This window comes from Geotrypetes seraphini, chromosome 1 (assembly GCF_902459505.1).
Source record: "Geotrypetes seraphini chromosome 1, aGeoSer1.1, whole genome shotgun sequence".
NCBI lineage: Eukaryota > Metazoa > Chordata > Amphibia > Gymnophiona > Dermophiidae > Geotrypetes > Geotrypetes seraphini.
In genome coordinates, this window is record NC_047084.1 from 499,968,099 (window position 1) to 499,986,989 (window position 18,891).

An 18,891-nucleotide genomic window follows, 5' to 3' on the forward strand; every position below is an offset into this window, starting at 1 on the left:
GCTATTAGTGTGCCAAAATTATATAACATTAAACGGCACTATGAACAGCATAAATCAAAATATGACAATTACGAAGGATTAATGAGACAAGAAAAGTTGGTGGGCAATTTTAGTGCGCTAAAACGGCTAGCGCGCCTTAAAGGACCCCACAGTGAAGTTGGCTTGCTTGAATTTTACAAACATTTGCCAGCCAGGTTTGAAAATACTCGAAAATTTGCATATGAAATTATTTCCATGTTTGGAAATACTTATCGGTGCGAGCAGTTATTTATACTTATGAAAGGAAATAAGTCTTCTATCAGATCCAGAATTACTGACATTCAACTTGGGTCAGTTTTAAAAGTAATCACTGTGGACAAGATTTCCCCCAAAATAGGAAAAACAGAAGCAAAGATGGCAAATGTCAGGAAGAAAATATTAATTTTATCGTTTAAAGTACTTCTTGTACTTTTCAAAATAAACCTAAGTTTATATGAAAAATTACATTTTTGCTTTTTTGCAGCCCACATAAACTTGTTTATTTGGCCCATGTCAGCCTTTGAATTTGACATGCTTGATGTATGTCATCTACCTGTGGACTATTATGCTAACAAGAAAGCATGGGTAACCAGAGAAACATTTAGAGCCGGATTCTGCAACTAGCACTTGTATCAGCTGGTGCCTCCAAAACCAGCACCAGTTGGATGTCAATCAAGTACCGGCACTGTTTACAGAATCGCAGCCACGTGTAAAGTAGTCGTCAGAAAAAAAAGCCAAGGTTTTACTGGCCTACATTTCTGGCACCTATTTTACAAGAGAATCATGTCATAGGGGCTCCTACTAGTGCCTATGATCACTTCCGGCGCAAGCCATGCCCACTTTGACCGTAGGCACAGGTAGGAACCTTTGTGGATGAGACATTGGTGGCCTGTTCTGTAGGTGCCTGCAGTCACCTATATTTTATTTTTTTAATTGGTTTTACATGATGTGGTCAATTGCTGCATCATTTATTGTCAATTATACCAATTAAATTAAGCAGCAGTAGTATGTCTGTTGTCGCCTAACTTTCAGTGTTCCTATGAGAATCAGATCCTTAATGATTGATTCCATAACCACTTTGTGCCAGCAGCAAGAGCTCATTGTAAAGAAGCTGGAATGGAAGAGAACTGTGAAGTTTTACTGGTTCTAGACAACTGCTCTACACATCCACATCAAGAATTTTGCCATTTACCTCCCATCCAATGTTACATTTACCGTATTTGCCGGCGTATAAGACGACTGGGCGTATAAGACGACCCCCCAACTTTTAGTTAAAATATAGAGTTTTGTTATATACTCGCCGTATAAGACTACCCCTTCTTCCGCACACCTTCTCTACCGCCCCGGGTGCAGCACAGCCGGCCAGGTCCCCTTACTTTTGTGGCACTTCCCCGACCGACCAACAACAGCCCCGGTCCGACAAACCTCCCTGCCCTTAACCGCGAATCTAAATTACCTTCTTACAGCTGCTGTAAGAAGGTAATTTAGATTCGCGGCTACAGGGCAGGGAGGATTGTCGGACCCGGGCTGTTATCGGTCGGTCGGGGAAGTGGCACAAAAGTAAGGGAACCTGGCCGGCTGTGCTGCAACCGGGGCGGGGCAGCCGCCCCTCTCTCTTGGTAGCCACTCGAACCGCGAGGCTACTCTCCTTCTCCTTATCTGCCCTGCCTGCAGCACAGAGCCGAACGGAAGTCTTCCCGACGTCAGCGCTGACGTCGGAGGGAGGGAGGGCTTTGTTTAAGCTTTGTTTAAGCCCTCCCTCCCCTCCGACGTCAGCGCTGACGTCGGGAAGACTTCCGTTCGGCTCTGTGCTGCAAGCAGAGAAGGTAGGGAGAAGAAGAGCCGCGTACATCCAGAAGACTGAGCATCCAGCCCCGCAGGAGCCCCGCGACCCTCGGAGGCGTCCCCATGGGATCCCCGCGACCCTAGGGGGCGTCCCCACGGGATCCCCGCGACCCTAGGGGCGTCCCCGTGCAGCTCTCTAATGTAAAGTAAGGGCATGTAAACAGTACCCGGCGTATAAGACGACCCCCGACTTTGGGGAGGATTTTAAGGTACTGAAAAGTCGTCTTATACGCCGGCAAATACGGTATTTATTTAAAACACTTGTAGTCCACATATCAACCATCTATGCAGATAATAACGATACATACATAATTAAAACAAAACATTACATACATAATAAAACAGAACATAGCAGATTATTAAAATAACAGCATACAATAAACAACTTACACATAATTATTTATTTATTTTGATTTTTAGCCCGTCCTCCACAAAGCTCAGAACGGGTTACATCAGAACACATGCGGCCCGCCAGGTATTATTTTGAGGCTCTCGGTATGTTAGTTCTAAGTGTTTGTTTTGTTTCCCCCTAAAATTTTGTAATTTTATTGATTTGTACATTGCTTAGAATTTTGAATAAGTGATTAATCAAATTTATAATAAATTTGAAACTTATCATAATCACCAAAGTAAAATAAAACAGTTTCTTGATCATATGTCTCTTTAGCTATAAATGACAATATTATTATTAAGACTTAGCCAAAAGGAAAGATTTATAAACTATATAGAGTTTGACCTCATGCAAAATTGTCATTTCTTTAATAATGGGGAAAAAGAAAAGAAGGAACCAAGCCTCGAACTACAATAGAACAGACAACGAAAAGAGGCAACGGAGATGTCAAAATCCTTTAATGAAATTGAAACATCAAAAAAGTATATATAAAGTATAAAAAGTAGATAAAGACAGGTTGTTCACCCTCTCCAAGGTAGGGAGAACAAGAACGCACTCTCTAAAGTTGAAAGGGGATAGATTCCGTACAAATGTAAGGAAGTTCTTCTTCACCCAGAGAGTGGTAGGAAACTGGAACGCTCTTCCCTCCAGGGATTCAAGACAAAGTTGGACAAGTTCCTGCTAAACTGGAACGTACGCAGGTGAGGCTGGACTCATTTAGAGCACTGGCCTTTGACCTAAAGGCCGCTGCTTGAGTGGACTGCTGGGCACGATGGACCACTGGTCTGACCCAGCAGCGGCAATTCTTATGTTCACTACTGCAAAACTTACTGCATCGGTCCCTGAATGGCAGAAGAATCAAACACCCTAGAAAAATAATTTCTTTTTTTTTATATCACAAGCACTGTGCTATGCCACCCTGCTGGAAACCACCCTGCAGGGAATCTTTACACAGATACTAAAGAGCCCACACAATAAGGAGCCCCTTTACTAAGGTGCCTAACAGATTTAGGCACTTAGGCCCAGATTCTCTAAAAGTGCGTCCCGATTTTAGGCAGCTGTAGACATCCTACAGCTGTCTAATCAGCCAATCGGGATGCACGTTTTTTTAAAAAAAATGCTCCCCAGGCAGGCCTGAAGGCGCCTCCGGGAGCCTAGGGAGACCCGCAAGATGCCTAAGCTCGTCTAAGGGCCTTAGGCGGGCCTTAGACTGAACATAGGCGGCCCTACGCGTCTCCCTAGTAGATGAGAAGCTTAAAAATGTAGGCCAGCAAAATGCTGGTCTACATTGTAAGTAAACGCGGCCGCTATACTTATCGCGGCAAGGGATCTCTCTGCCGCTATAAGTATAGCGGGCCGTGGCCCCTGACCGATCACTGGCAGGAGGGTGCCCAAACCCTCCTGCCCGAAGACGCACCCCCCTCCCTGACACTACCGACCGCCCCCCCCCCCCCGACACTACCGACCGCCCCCCCCCGACAATATCGGTCGCTGGCAGGAGGGTGCCCAATCCCTCCTGCCCGAAGACGCACTCCCCCCGGCGCTAACAACCCCCACTCCACCAAACCTGTTCTTACAGATGGGTCTTGCACGTCGAGCAAGCAGGCACGCCTCGTCGAAATGAGGCGGGTCCGCCCCTTCCCGGCCCATCCCGCCGAAGCCTAAGGCCTGATTGGCCCAGGCTCTAGAAGCCTGGACCAATCAGGCCTTAGGAATAGCGGGTCCGCCCATCCCTACTAAGTCTAAGGTCTGATTGGCCAATCAGGCCTTAGATTAAGTGGGGATGGGCGGACCCGCTATTCCTAAGGCCTGATTGGTCCAGGCTTCTAGAGCCTGGGCCAATCAGACCTTAGGCTTCGGCAGGATGGGCTGGGAAGGGGCGGGCCTGCCTCATTTCGACGAGGCGTGCCTGCTTGCTCGACGTGCAAGACCCATCTGTAAGAACAGGTTTGGTGGAGTGGGGGTTGTTAGCGCCGGGGGAGGGTACGTCTTCGGGCAGGAGGGATTGGGCACCCTCTTGCCAGCAACCGATATTGTCGGGGGGGGCTGTCGGTAGTGTCGGGGGGGGGGGGCGGTCGGTAGTGTCGGGGAGGGGGGTGCGTCTTCGGGCAGGAGGGTTTGGGCACCCTCCTGCCAGTGATCGGTCAGGGGCCACGGCCCGCTATACTTATAGCGGCAGAGAGATCCCTTGCCGCGATAAGTGTAGCGGGCCGTGTCTAATCTAACCCGATTCTCTAACCCGCGTCTGTAACATGGACGCCGGTTACAGAATCGGGGTTTAGTTTAGGCCGATTCTGAATAGGACGCCTCTCCCGGGCGTCCTATACAGAATCAGGGCCTAGGTGTCTTGCGGGCCTCGCCTTCAATATAGGCGGCCTGCCTGGGGAGCATTTTTTTTTTTAAAACGTGCATCCCGATTGGCTGATTAGACAGCTGTAGGACGTCTACAGCTGCCTAAAATCGGGACGCACTTTTAGAGAATCTGGGCCTTAGTGTCTCTGGCCTATTTGCTTCAAAGCTTATATATGCTGATGATATTACTATTCTGTTACCTTGTAAGACCATCTCACATGAACTAATTACTCAGATATCCAATGTTTTGGAAAAGGTAGAATCATGGATGATGTAGTTTAGGTTAAAACTTAATGCTGGAAAAGCAAAGATCTTTTTAGCTAGCCCACACGATAAAATTCAGGAATCAACAATCAAAATCAACGGTCAAAATTTTGAGATAGTGTCAAATTTGAAGATTTTGGGTATAACATTGGATCATATTCTGACTTTTAAGAAACATACAGATTTTTTACATCAAAAAAAGTTATGCACTATTGCGGAAATTAAGGACTATTAAGTATTTTGACATGGAATCCTTTTGATTACTAGTTCAGAGCACAGTATTGTCCACTTTAGATTATTGCAATATTGTTTATCTAGGACTACCAAAAAAGCTTGTATTAAGACTTCGACTGGTTCAAAATACTGCTGTTCGTTTAATTTTTTGTCTTAAAAAATATGATCATGTAAGTCCTTTTTATGCCAAACTACACTGGCTGCCGTTTGGGGCCAGAGTATTTTTTAAATTCCGGTGCGTTTGTTATAAAGCCCTTTTTGGACTAATACCCTCTTATTTGGTATCATATCTGAAATTGTTTAATTCAAAAAAGCATACAAGGAATTCAGACATGTTTATTTTCCCCACCCCTAGGGTTTGTCGCTATAAAACATTCTTTGATAGGACTTTAGAATATCAAGCGGGGAAAGCAGATTCCTGGTTAAGCCCGCTGATTGCTCAGGCGTATTCTTATCCTATATTTAGGAAATTATTAAAAACTCATCTGTTTGATAATCAAGAATGTTGATCTTCAAGCTTTTTAATGATTTTATCATGCCGTGTTTGTAAATTTTTCTTTACAATTAGGTTGTATTTTAATTGAGATATTAATACTAGCATATTAAGCTGAATTTTAACCACGATGTATAATTCTGCCCATAGAAATGTGTATACAATTGTATTTATCTCCTCTTGTGAACCGCCTAGAACTAATGACAGGGCGGTATACAAGAAAAAAAAAATTATTACAAAAAAAGAGTAACAGGACAGCCTGTAAGAAAAGGAAGCCCAGCGGATAGGTCACAGTAAGAAAGAACCGACACTGGAAGACAAACTTGCTCCTTATTATCTGTGCCACGCACATCAGCTGGTAAGTTCCTTGGAGGTAGCTCCATGACTCAGGCCTGCTCTGGGTAGATAATTCAGGATCCTACTGGTTATGTTACTGCTTGTTTTTGGGGTCTCTCTCCCCCCCCCCCCCCCCGCAGTTTGTTATTCCTTCCCACGCCCCCCAGTCTGTTGTTCTCTGGAGTCTCTGTCTCCATCTTCCTCTCCCCCTCCCACAGTCTGTTGTTCACAGTTTTGTCTAAATTAAAAACAGTCTTGATTTTGTTCTCATCTAAATCTAAAGATTGTTGGGAGGGGGTTCCTTGATCATGCAGTAAAATATGTGACAATATTATTGAGGAAAAATACAAATGAATATGACCATGTGTTTTTTTTATTATTTATAAGTTTTGAAAAATTATTCCAAGCAAAATACTACTCGTACAGCAAAGTGTTTACAAAAAGAAGAAATAATTCCATTTTTCTATCAATAAGAAAAAGAAAATGGCACAAGTCCACATTATAAGATCCAAGAGTAACAAAAGAGGAGAATTAAGAATATAAATAAAATAAAGTACAACTAACAGCATTAGGTTTCTATACATTTCAACGAGAGCTAGCATCAAAAGGGAGCAACCCAAGCTCCCCTAAAACACGTCTAGAAGCCAGAAAATATGTCAAGTGCAAATGATCAACAATTATATATTTGATTGATATCTAATAACAAATTTACAAGGAAACCTTAAAAAGAAGGTGGCTCCAATCTGAATAACTCCAGGTTTCATAAAGAGAAATTGCTTTCTACAATGTTGGGTTTCCCTTGAAACATTAGGAAATAATTGTATTGTATCTTAAGCTCCAAAAAAGTCATTATTCCTGAAGAACAATCTCAACAACCAATCTTTATCCGGAATAAAGACAACAGTAACCAATAAAGTAGCTGAGGTAACTAAATCAGTATTTGAAGTAGTCCATTAGTGCAGAAACATCTAAATTGGATATGTTAGGCCCAGATTCTTTGGGCTCCTTTTACAAAGGTGCGCTAGCGCACACGCACCGGATTAGCGTGCGCTACCCAAAAAACTACCACCTGCTCAAGAGGAGGCGGTAGCAGCTAGCGCGTGTTATTCCGTGCGTTAAGGCCTTAACGCACCTTTGTAAAAGGAACCTTTTATCTTCTCACAAAATTTTAGTAATTTTTTTATGGCAAATAGCTTGTGAGAAAGGTGGTAAATTATCCTCAGAAATATTCAAAATTTCCAGCAAATAACATTTCAACAAATCTCTAGTTATTACAGAGATCATACGGGGAAAATTAAGAAAGCAAAGGTTATTCCTTTGTGTATGATTTTCAAAAATCTCTGATTTACCCTTTAAATATCAAATCCTTCATAACTGAAAATTGTTCAGTTTTGATCTTCTCAACATCTTTTTCTAACACTGCAACTCAGTCACCAAATTATTTAAGTCAGAAGTGTTCTTATTAACTTTTTATGTCATATCCTCTGTTTTTTTGTTGCAAAATATTAATCTATGGATATAAACTCTTACCCAGTTGCCAGTTATCAGTTGCCAGATTCCAGAGTCACTTCAGTGGGCCTCTCTAATAAAAAGGAAGGCAATAATGTTTCAGTTACCTCTAACTTTGTTGGAACCTCTCTTGACTCGATTCTAGCCGCTAGTTCCTCCCCAATGATGGAAGTTACAGCAGGTTTAACTCCATTCAGGGGACCCAAAATCCCTATGGTTCCAGAATCACCACTCAGCTAACATTCCCCCCCCACCCCCGAGGAAAGGTTACTACTGCTTGACCCATTTGCAGCACTAACTCCACCACGAGTGGCAAACCGCTGCCCCATGGCTGTAGAGGAGGGGCTCTCTGGTCAGGGCTCAGGGTGGTTTCCAGCCTAGGAGACAGCAGGGTTACACCTTCCTCTTCCCGCATCTCTTGCAGGCTACTCATTGACTGCATCAGGGTCCCAATCCTTCTCGCAAAGGAGTCCACTGGACCATCCATGGGGGAAGAAAGCTTTTGGGAGGAAAGTGCTACGAACTTTCCCCTCTGCTTTGGCATATCAAGGAAATTTCTTAAAGGAGATCCAGAGAGGGATAAAGCATGTCATCCCCAATATGACCATGATTTCACAGGGTTAACTATGATGAATGTACAATGAAAGAAAAGCAGTCATCGTGTCAGTTGTGTAAGTCTTCATCTTTTCATTTTGCCCTATACTTTTTTCTCCTACATTGTTCTCAGAGACTGTGGCTTCTCAGTTTTTCCATTTGTAATTTTTGGTCATTTATTCTGTAATTAGAGTGATATGTTAGGTTTTTGTGCATCAACTGCTTGTTTCACGTCCAGCCACAACTGTCTCAATTAAACCACTCAGCAAAGAAGAGAGCTAAGACTCCTCAACAGCAATGTGAAAGACTGATATCAAATTATAGGAACATTTGATTGCACTTATTGCTGCTAAAAAGTGTTACAACCAATTAAGTTTAATAAAGCAGTAACTTATTCGTGGAGGCGATATAGGTGTTTGTAAAATGTTTTCCTTAAAAAAATGAATTATGGGGTTCATAATAAAAATAAAAAAAACATCTAAAAAGTGTCCTAAATGGCTACTTGGCCGATCAAAAAGCCTGATCGTCCAAGTACCCTTAATCAAAGCTGGTTTTTAGACGTATCTAAAACCAGCTTAGGCCTTTCCCCTGCCTCTAAACGCACAGAGAGAAAATAGGCGTGTTTAGAGGAGGGGAAAGGGCGGGCGGTGGGCGGGAGGTGGGCCGACCTACACCTAGGCGTGCAGCAGGTATAACCAAAACCTTAGGCAGGTTGCCTAGTCGGCACTTATACCTTTGTGACTTAGACAAAGTCAAACCAGGTCTAAGTGCCGAAAAAGGGGCCGCTGAGCTGATGGCCACTGGAGCGATCAGTTCAATGGCCCGGCAACCTACCCACCCACCCACCGCAACCATCACGGCAGGAGAGATGCCTCATCTCCCCTACCGCGATGCTATCACCCCTCTACCCGAACTACCATGATCCGCAGCAGGAGAGATGCCCAATCTCTCCTGACGCGGGTTGTGGTAGTTCGGGTAGAGGAGTGATTGCATCGCGGCAGGGGAGATGGCCAATCTCTCCTGCCGCGATACATCACCCCCCCCCCCCCCCGACAATATCGGGGCAAGAGGGAGCCCAAGCCCTCTTGCCCCGGCGATCGTGCCCCCCCCCGCCCCGCCGAGTACGATCGGGCCAGGAGGGAGCCCAAGCCCTCCTGGCCCCGATGACCCCCCCGACTCGATCTGGCCAGGAGGAAGCCCAACCCGGCCCATGTGCCTAAGGCCCCGCCCACAGAAGGGGCCTAAGGCTCCCGGGCCTATACTGATTGGCCCAGGCGCCTTAGGCCCCACCTTTGGGCGGGGTTTCAGACGCCTGGGCCAATCCGGCCCCATTCCGGCGACGGCTGGCCTGCCGGACAGGCTTGGCACCCGTCTGTCCGGCCAATGTTGAACGAACGGGGAAGGGTGGGGGGTTCGCGGGTCGGCCGATTGGGGGCTCGGGGGGCGGTCATTGGGGGAGGGAGGTTGTGTCGAGGGCAGGAGGGTCTGGGATCCCTCTTGCCCGTATTGTAGTGGGGGGTAGGGGGTCGCCGGGGTCAGGAGGGCTTGGGCTCCCTCCTGGCCAGATCGAGTCGGGGGGGGGTCGCCGAGGCCAGGAGGGCTTGGGCTCCCTCCTGGCCCGATCGTATTTGGGGTGGGGGGGGGGCACGATCGCCGAGGCAAAAGGGCTTGGGCTCCCTCTTGCCCCGATATCGTTGGGGGTGCCGCGGCTGCCACGGGGCAAGAAGGCTTGGGCTCCCTCTTGCCCCAATCTTGTCGGGGGGTGCCACGGGTGCCCGGGGCAGGGGGGGCTTGGGTTCCCTTCTGACCCGATGTCGTGGGGGGGGTTGGGGTGGATTTTTTTTGACAGACACCGGTTACAGACTCCAGCTTTTAGGCGAAGGACTGGCTCCTCCTTCGCCTAAAAGCCCTTGTGTTGGACGTTTGGGGCTTAGGCGTTTTTTTGGTTCATTATGGGGTATAAGTGTAGACGTCGTTTGGGTACAAGTGTAGACGTGGTGGTCTGGGCGTTTAAACAACTGAATGTAGAGGCAGGTCATTATCAAAACAAGGACATTTGTTTTGGTTATGGACACTTTCCCTGCTTCTGCTTTCAACGTTTAAGGCCTTAGGCCAAAAAGGGACTTAGATGGGGTTTTTTTATTATGCCCCTCTATGTGTTTACTCATGTTCTCTTTATCTAATATTACAGGTTTTTTAAAAAAAAGATCAAAAGTCATTCAGTGCAGTGTGACATATTTTATGTACAGTTTTTTGTATTTTTTTTTTCAGTTCAATAGAAATAAATTTAACTTCTCAATGTTTTAATATAATTTGGCATAATTTTCAAAAATTGCTTTTCTTTGTACTGCCACGCACCAGCCCAGCCCAAACCAACTGCTGCTCAGAATACATCATGACTTGCACATCTTGGCTTAGAGGGAACATTGATTGTAGTATTGGTCCTAGCCCTCTTTCTTCTATATCCTTAATATACGGGTTGCTATTTTTCAGGTTAAGAAGACCACAAGCCAACTCAAGCAATCTATTGCTAAAGGAACCAGAACACACTGAAATGCTGAAAACTAGGGGGGTACTATCATTTGCAAACACTGTGGTAATATGAACTAGTCAAACACAAATGACCAGAGACATTCAGTTTTCTCCTTTTAAATCTTAACTCTTCTAATATGGAAAATCATATATAGGACTCCATTAGACTGATAAACCAGCTATAACAATTTTGTAAAGCCCTGAAAACTCTGCTGTTCACACAACATTTAAATGGCTTAGCTATAGTATCAAAGAACTGACAACAATCCAGCTTTCTTTCTTTTATGCTCATTCCGGTATATAAATTGAAGACTAGATTAGATTAGATTAAAGAGAAAATGTACAGAACTACCATGAACTCAAACAATCCTGGTGAAATGCTGAATAAAAACAGTGACTCAGCTGGTCTCTAAATAGCAAGGAGAACAAAATAAGTATTTGCCTGCAACCAAATGATCATCAGGAATCCATCTAAGAGCCCTCTAAATTGACCAAGCTGGACATTAAAAGCCAATGAGCACAAACCAATCCATCACTTTGTGTCAAAAACAAGAACAAGAAGAAAAAAAAAAACCTCTGTTTTTATATGTCAAAAACTTAAAGAATAATTTGTTAGCTAGCTATCAAATTAGTGTAGTACACTATTTCAGGGAAAATCAGACAGGTTTCTATTAAAAAAGGTGGTTGGTATTACAATCTAATCAGTCTGTGGAAAGGTTCATTCTGGTTATCAGAAGAGGGAAGTAATAACTTTTCAACAAGCAGATACCATAGCTAAAGACTAGTGCTGCCTGATTCGAATCAGGTGAATCGATTGAATTTTTTTAAAAATCGGCTTCCCGATTCGATGACCGACACTCCCCCCCGTGCCTTCCTAAAGCAGGAGCGGCAGCGCTGCCTCTTGCTGGCCATCCACTGCCGCTCCTGCTTGAGGGGGAGGGTCAGTCGGAAAGGCCTGCATGTTTCCCCAGCTTCCCCGCTTTTACCTTAAGCTAATACGGCAACCTGCAAGATCGCCAATGCTGTAGTGATCCTTGCAGCTGCCCATCGTCCTCAGCGGCACGTTCTCTCTGCTACGGTCCCGCACCTCATCCGACGTCAGGGTCAGGATCACAGCAGAAGAAACGTGCCGCTGAGGATGACGGCAGCTGCAGGGATCGCTATAATACCAGCGATCCTACAGGTTGCCATATTAACTTAAGGTAAAAGCGGGTAAGCTGGGGGAACATGCAGGCTTGCAGGGGGGCAGTCCTTTGCAGCAGGGGGGGCAGGCCTTCATGGCGGGGGGGGCAGTTTAACACATATGCTATACTTGTATGTTGAAGCCTGCCAGGCCTGTGCAGAGGGAGGAGGAGGGGTGGTAAGAGAGGGGAGGGGCGATGCCAGACCTGGGGTGGTGAAGGGAAGAGAGAGACCAAACCAAAAAGAAAGGGAGGAAAGCAGAGGAGAGGTGCTGGACCAATGGAGAGAGAGAGAGGGAGAGAGAAATGCAAGACCATAAGGGGGAGGGTACAAGAGGGACAGATACTGCTCCAAAGTAGGTGGGCAGGGTGCAGGATGGCAGGAGAGATAGTAGGAGAAAGCCTGTACCTGGGGAATGGAATACAAGCGGTAAGGAAGAGAGAAAGAAGAAGCTAGATATGGGGAGACATGAAATGGAGATAAGATGCTGGGCATGGAGGGAGCATAGGAACAGGGACACAAGGGGGACACTACTGGAGAGGAGAATAGAGACAGGAACACAGAAGAAAGATGCTGGATGAAAGGGTAGTTGAGAAAAGGAGAGATGTTGATGGAGGGGATTCATTGCTGTAGCTGCGGGGGGGATGGAGATGAAAAAAAGGAAAGATGCCAGACCTCCAGGGGAGGAAAGGGAAACAGAAGGGGAGGACAGAGATGGAAGATGGATGGTTAGCATGGAGAAAGAAGAAAGAAGGAGAGCCTGATCAGAAGACAACCAGAGCCTGGGACCAACATGATTTGAAAAATGACCAGACAACAAAAGGTAGGAAAAATCATTTTATTTTCTGTTTTGTGATTACAATATGTCAGATTTGAAATGTGTATCCTTCCAGAGCTGGTGTTACACCACGAACGTGAGCTAGGATTTAACAGAGAGGAAAAATATTTTTTGTTTGTTTATTTTGTTTACACCACAGGACCAGTGTGGGTAAGAGAGGGCATAGAGGGTGAAGAGGTTATAAAAGAGGTGAAGAGGCTATAAAATAAGCGAACCGGAAATGAAATTGTGCAACAGTGGGTTCTCTGAAGAAGCCAATGGCGAAACGCGTCAGGACCCACCAGTATATGCTACAGTGAAACTACTCTGGCTGTATCTAAGTTAAGTTAAAGCTTTGCACACATTGGAATTGAAAGCACATTTATATTTATATCTTTAATAATTGAACATTTCACATGTTATTGATACTATCTATCACACCTTCTCCTTACAACAAAATTTGGTGCAATGTTAGACATTGGAAAGCGCATTTAGGGGTTTGTCCCCATTTGTGATTTTCTTACCACCTTTACTGGTTTCTGAGCACCTATGTCAGTTTAAGGTTTTAAAAACATTTTATAGTGTCCTGTTTTTTGTTGTGTTTGGTATTCATTCCTTTTTTGGACACTTTTATTGATTACTCTATACCCAGTAGTGTGATTGGGAGTATAAAATAAACCCAACATGATGTTTGAAAAAAAACCCACCCAATTGGGCAGGAAAAACAAATTGAAAAATTGATTCAATACGCTGAATCGAAATTTTTTTTCCTGAATTGGGCAGCACTACTAAAGACTACTACTACTTACATCACTAGTAGTTTGAAGCGCTACAAGTATATTCAAATATGTTAAGAGACATAAAGCATAAAATCTATTCAAGACAGAAACAGGACAAGTAAGAAATTAGGGAATTATTTATTATGGGAATGACTGAAACAAACATTGGTATTGAACAGATGAATGGAGTCCCCACCACCACCAGGGATGGAGTGACCATTGGAACAACAGGACGCACAACAGTAGGGGGCTCACTCTCCCCTAGCTTCCATTTAGTTTAATCACTTTTGATAGGTAGTTATGGGTCCATGATGACCCTTATTGCCTGGGGGCCCAGATCATTGTCAGTCTGTCCCTGTGGGTTCTGAACAGTCCCCCCCTCACAAAAAATATTGAGTAAATACCTTCCAGAATTAAAAAAAACAAACAAAAAAAACCACTAATGCTATATTTCACATCTCCAACCATTCTGAAAAGTTGGTGACTATGACCCACCCCCAACACACACACACATACATACAAAGAGTTATCTTTCTGAACCTCTTCTTGTCTAAAGTCTCTCATCCTGAAGGTTTATTTTCTTGGCAAGTGTACATCATTAAATTGGGATTTCTGAAATGTTGCAAGCTTATTTACTAACTATAGTGCAATTGGTTTTGTCTCTGGCTCACACCGCACTACAGTGCCTGGTGAGTGAGTAGTAGCACAGTAGACTGATCACTGAATGCCCACAAAATAGAAGAAAATCATGGAAACTATTCATGAACAATAGTAAGGTGTTTGGAACAAAGAATGAAATTTTTTCTATATACCTGTAAACCTAAAACTGTTGTGGGTTTTATCTTATGTGAAAGATTTTTGTGCCGGTCTAAAAGGAAAGTATGGGAACAAGAGCTAAGCAACAAATGTCCTGAAAACCGAGCTCTGATTTTAACTTAATGTAAAAACAAACAAAAAATAATAATAATAATAACCCACACAACAACAAATAAACCCTAGTATTTCAGCTTTGGAAAGTAATCTAGATACCACTGTTTTCTGGACACAAACTAATAAAAGTACTGTTGATAGAGCTGCAAAGTTACCCAGTTCCAGGAGGAAAAACGTCAGTGACCTGTTCAAGATAAAACTTTCACATTTTTATCTGATTTCCTTACATATCCGGGGGGGGGGGAGGGAAATGTATTTTGATTATTAAAATTGCTTAATTATAATATTGTAATAACATAATATGTCTTCTTGTATTAATAATTGGGAGGAGGGGGGAGAAAATGATTGTTTTATGTATTAATTGTGTATTTAATAGTGCGTTTTATGCAGTGTTTATGTTCAATTAATTGTATTGCACTGTCAAAGTTTGAAAATCAATAAAGATTTAAAAATAAATAAATAAATAAAACTTTCACATTCCAAAGCACTGTAATATTAGTATTTCCCCGACTGTACCCGGGATATTTGTTCATAATCCAGGACTGGCCTCGTCTCTCTCCTGAATCCCATGGAAGCCCTTCAAACCAAATTAGCATTTTGAATCAGTTAGTAAAACAGTACCATATTACTCGTGTAATAAAATATCAGAAACACACAAAGGGCTTTCCTCTGGTCCAAACCTATATTAAAAAGCAAGGAAGGGGGAGGGGCAGAAATCAGGGTCTCGGTAAACTTGCGAACGACGCATCACAGGAAGAAGCCCCGCACGCAGAAAGCTACGTTCAAGCGCGGTTTTAGGGGGGAGAGGGGGGAGGGACAGTGTTTGCGCAAAGTTGCCAGAGACCAAGAGCATCCTAGGCCGCCTCACTCACCTGGGGATGTAGCTGGCCTCGTCGCCGAGCCTCAGCTGGAAGTCCTCCCAGGCGCCCGGCGCCTCGGCTCCGCGGAAGCCCCGCGCGAACTCCTCGAAGGTGATGGCGCCGTCGCGGTCGGCGTCGAGACGCTGGAAGAGCGTCTCGGCCTCCGCCGGAAGCACACGCAGCTCGGCGCACAGCGACGAGAACTCCTCGCGCTCGATGCGGCCCGAGCCGTTGGCATCGCACGAGAGGAAGAGAGCGCGCAACCTGTCCAGCTCGCCCTCCTCCACCTCCATCCGCCGGGGGGGGGGGAAGAGGGGGTGCTCTCGCGGAGACTGATAGGCGCGCAAAAGGAGGAGGGGGGGGGGCGAAACGAGGGCGCGCGCTGCAAACCGAACTCCTGAAGCCCAAGAGGAAGAAAAGGAAGCCAGAACTGCAGATCGTGGGAGGAGTGCTGTCCCTTGGATCTGAGTTCCTCCTCCTCTGGAGGGGTAGCGCAGCGGGGATCAGGTGCTGCAGTCCGCTTGCCGAGATGTCTTTGCACGCAGGGCTTCGGGCAGGTGCTGGCCCTAGATTCCTTTAGGTTTGGTAGAATTCCCAGTGACGCAGGTCTTCCAAAGTTTGCCCTGGCCGCTCTTTCCGCTTTCGACTGTTTGCTTTCCTATGGTGTGCCAGAAGCCAGCGTGACTCTCCCGGCGAGTTGCTGAACGAGTGCGACTTGAGCTCACTCAAGGAGAAAGAACAATAGGTTCTGGACACTTTGTTCATTCACGTGTATGAAAAGAAACCGGTCCTACGCCAGAGGAAGCACTGCAAGAGTGAAGGGGTATTCCTCACCTTAATCCCCGGCCCATCCAATATATTCTCTGATCACCTGGCATAAGGCATTTCACAAGTTTACCTGTACACGTGGAAACATAATACACTTACTAGCTGGAAACTCTCCAGAGAGGGTTAGAGTTTGAGAGCAAAGTAAACGATCTGCCTCATGCCTTAGCTATGACAGTTTTAAAGAAATTTCATTATTCTGATACTGAAAACGGCAATGCTGGTGAGAATTGACTGTAAATCAAAGCTATGGAATGTTAGTTGTAAAAGATTCAGGCATTTTTACAAAAGCCACTAAAGACTTTATTGTATATGTACCTTTTTCAGAGATTTTTTTTCATGGAAACTAGTTGTCTTTAGCTTGCCATATGGAGCTAATATCATAGGAGCCAACTTTTTTGTGTGAGGAATGGGAATAGTGCTTCTCTCTAGACTTTTTGGTTCAATCTCTGACTATAGCTCCTCAATATCAGAGCTGCTAAGAGAAAGTGAAATTTTAAAATGTGATTATCAGTTCATGGTATTATATGCTTTCACAACCTTCTCCCCTTTTCCCATCCTTTTATTGAAATACCTTATTGACCCCAGTGACCACAAAGTTGGAAGACAAGAGCAGAAACCAGCATCTACCCAAAACTTGTGACATTATCACATTGACGTCAGCGTATATGCACACACGCTCTAGATGTGGCCCTAAGCTCAGGGAAGAAGATTGAAGATTTGGAGGGGATGGGTTGGGGGCAAAATGGGGTGGGACTGGGGGGCAGAACAGGGCATGACTAGGTATCTTCTATTTTTAAAGAGGAAATCTGGTAACCCTACACTTATCACCACCCATTTTGTAGGTGGTAAGGGCTCAAGCGCTATTCCTGCGCTAATCAATTAGCCAGCATGCCATTTAAGTATATGCTAATGTAGCTGCACCAACACTGGAAATCTAAATGTATACATTTGAAAGTGTGTGATATGTACCTCTTAATGTTGCCACCAGATGAGGGATGAGTGCAGTGGTCTCTGGTAAGAGAGATACAAAAAAAAAAATGGCATTTGAGAACAAAGTACAAATACAAACTGTTTAACTATTAACATCCTTCAGATTGTAAGCTCTTTCAGGCAAGGACTGTTTTCTTCTTCTTTGTGACTCTATACAGCGCTGCGTACATCTGCTAGCGCTATAGAAATAATTAATCATAGTAGTAGAGTAGTCTTCCAGGTTGTCATATGTGTCATCCAGTTCGTGAGGGACACATTGTGAATGCACAGTATTAGAAGTCATTTCTGCAGTAGCACCTGAGTTGTGCAATACAGGATAATCATCCAGAACTGTTGCACAATGCCATAATCCTACATGACAATGCTTTGAAGGATGTTAACAGTTAAACATACTCTTATTATGATTGTGTGCTTGGTTTAGTGAGACAGCTAACATTTATTATTTATTTGTTAATAAAATGATTTCAAATGTTGTGTTTTTGCATCTCCCCTACCAGAGACTTTTGCACTCATCTCTCATCTGGTGGCAACATTAAGAGGTACATGCCACACACTTTCAAACGTATATATTAGATTTCCAGTGTTGGCACATTTTGAGAGAAAAATAAATAGTTGCCATGACATATGAATCAACCCTCATATTAGGGCAGGAACATCCACTCTCCATCCCCACAAATATGCACCCTAAAAAAAATTCAAATAATTTTGAGCACGCATACATTTGGTTCTTGCAGCAGGATTCCTGAGCATGTCCCAAGGTATGAAATTTTAGGCTATGTTAGGTGCACATTAGCACCTAACGCTGCTTAGTAAAAGGCTCCTATGAATTGAGCTAGATTTAGTAAATCAGGCCTGCACAACTCAAAAATGATCTGGGGCCGAAACAGAGTCAGAAAACGGAGTCAGGTAGTGGCCACAGCTTGAGGCACCCGGAAGTGCGCGGACATTGCCGTGATGACATCGCATGCATGCGTGACATCATCACATTGACATCTGCACATGTGCAGGGCCTTCCAAATGGGCCCTGAGATGCCAGTAGGGGGTGCCAGCAGGGAAGAGGGCAAGAGAGAAGGAGAGGCACTGGCTGTGGCTGATTGCCTACAGAAGTATTTCTCAACTACTTCAAGCTAAGTACCCCCAACCACAGACCTCCGAAGCTCCGCCCTAAACCCACCCAAGCTCTGCCATAGATCCTGCCCCATTTACTAATTGTAATGCAATTTTTTCCTTTCATTTTTCACATACACACAGCAGATATAAATTCTCAAAGCTGACACATTTCAATCACTAAATTGAAAATAAAATAATTTTTCCTACCTTTGTTGTCTGGTGATTTAATTCGTTTCTGGTTGGACTTCCTTCTGACTTTGCATCCAACATTTCTTTCACAATCCAGCCCCATCTCCTTTGGGTCCAGGTCTCTATCTCTTTTCCCTCTGCTTACCCTCCCCAGATCCAGTGTCAGTTCTCCTTTGTACCTACCACCACCTTTGTTCCAGGTCTCCCTCTCTCTCCCTCCTCTGTTATGATCTTGCATCTCTCTGTTCTTCCTTAGGGTCTCTCCCCCTCTGTCTGCACCTCCCATAGTCCAGCATCTGCCTCGTGTCTTTCCCCTTTGGTCCAGGCCTCTCTCTCTCTGTCTTTCTTCTGCTTACAACCATCCCACCCCCAAATCCCTATTCCCATCCCCAGCATTTGTTCTCCTTTCTTCCAGATCTTTCTCTGCTTCTCTCTCTCTCCTTCCTTCCTCCCTGGTCCAGAATCTTTCCACCTTTCTGCAGTCTCTTTTGCTCTCTCCCCACTATACACCCCCAAGTCCAACATCTGCCCCCCTCTCTTCTGCCTCTCCTTTGTTTCTGGTTTCTCCCTCTCTATCTTCCTTATGCTAACATTTGAGTCCTCCCACCTTTCATCCAGGTCTTTCTGTCTCTCTCACT

The 18,891-nt window shown here is 44.6% G+C and overlaps 1 protein-coding gene across 4 annotated transcripts in view; it reads right to left on the reverse strand.

Annotated features, from left to right (window-relative positions):
* The window catches only part of RASEF (RAS and EF-hand domain containing), a 214,242-nt gene that overhangs the window by 179,461 nt on the left and 15,890 nt on the right, over positions 1-18,891 (reverse strand). The window contains exon 1 of one of the 4 annotated variants that reach the window (XM_033927404.1): positions 15,971-16,013. The exons of 2 other annotated variants lie outside the window; for them this stretch is intronic. In XM_033927404.1, the coding sequence (XP_033783295.1) occupies positions 15,971-15,987 (17 nt within the window). In that variant the 5' untranslated portion in view covers positions 15,988-16,013. Of the gene's footprint in view, positions 1-15,148; positions 15,935-15,970; positions 16,014-18,891 lie in introns of those variants that run through there. One more of the 4 variants, XM_033927385.1, reaches the window with a different exon arrangement.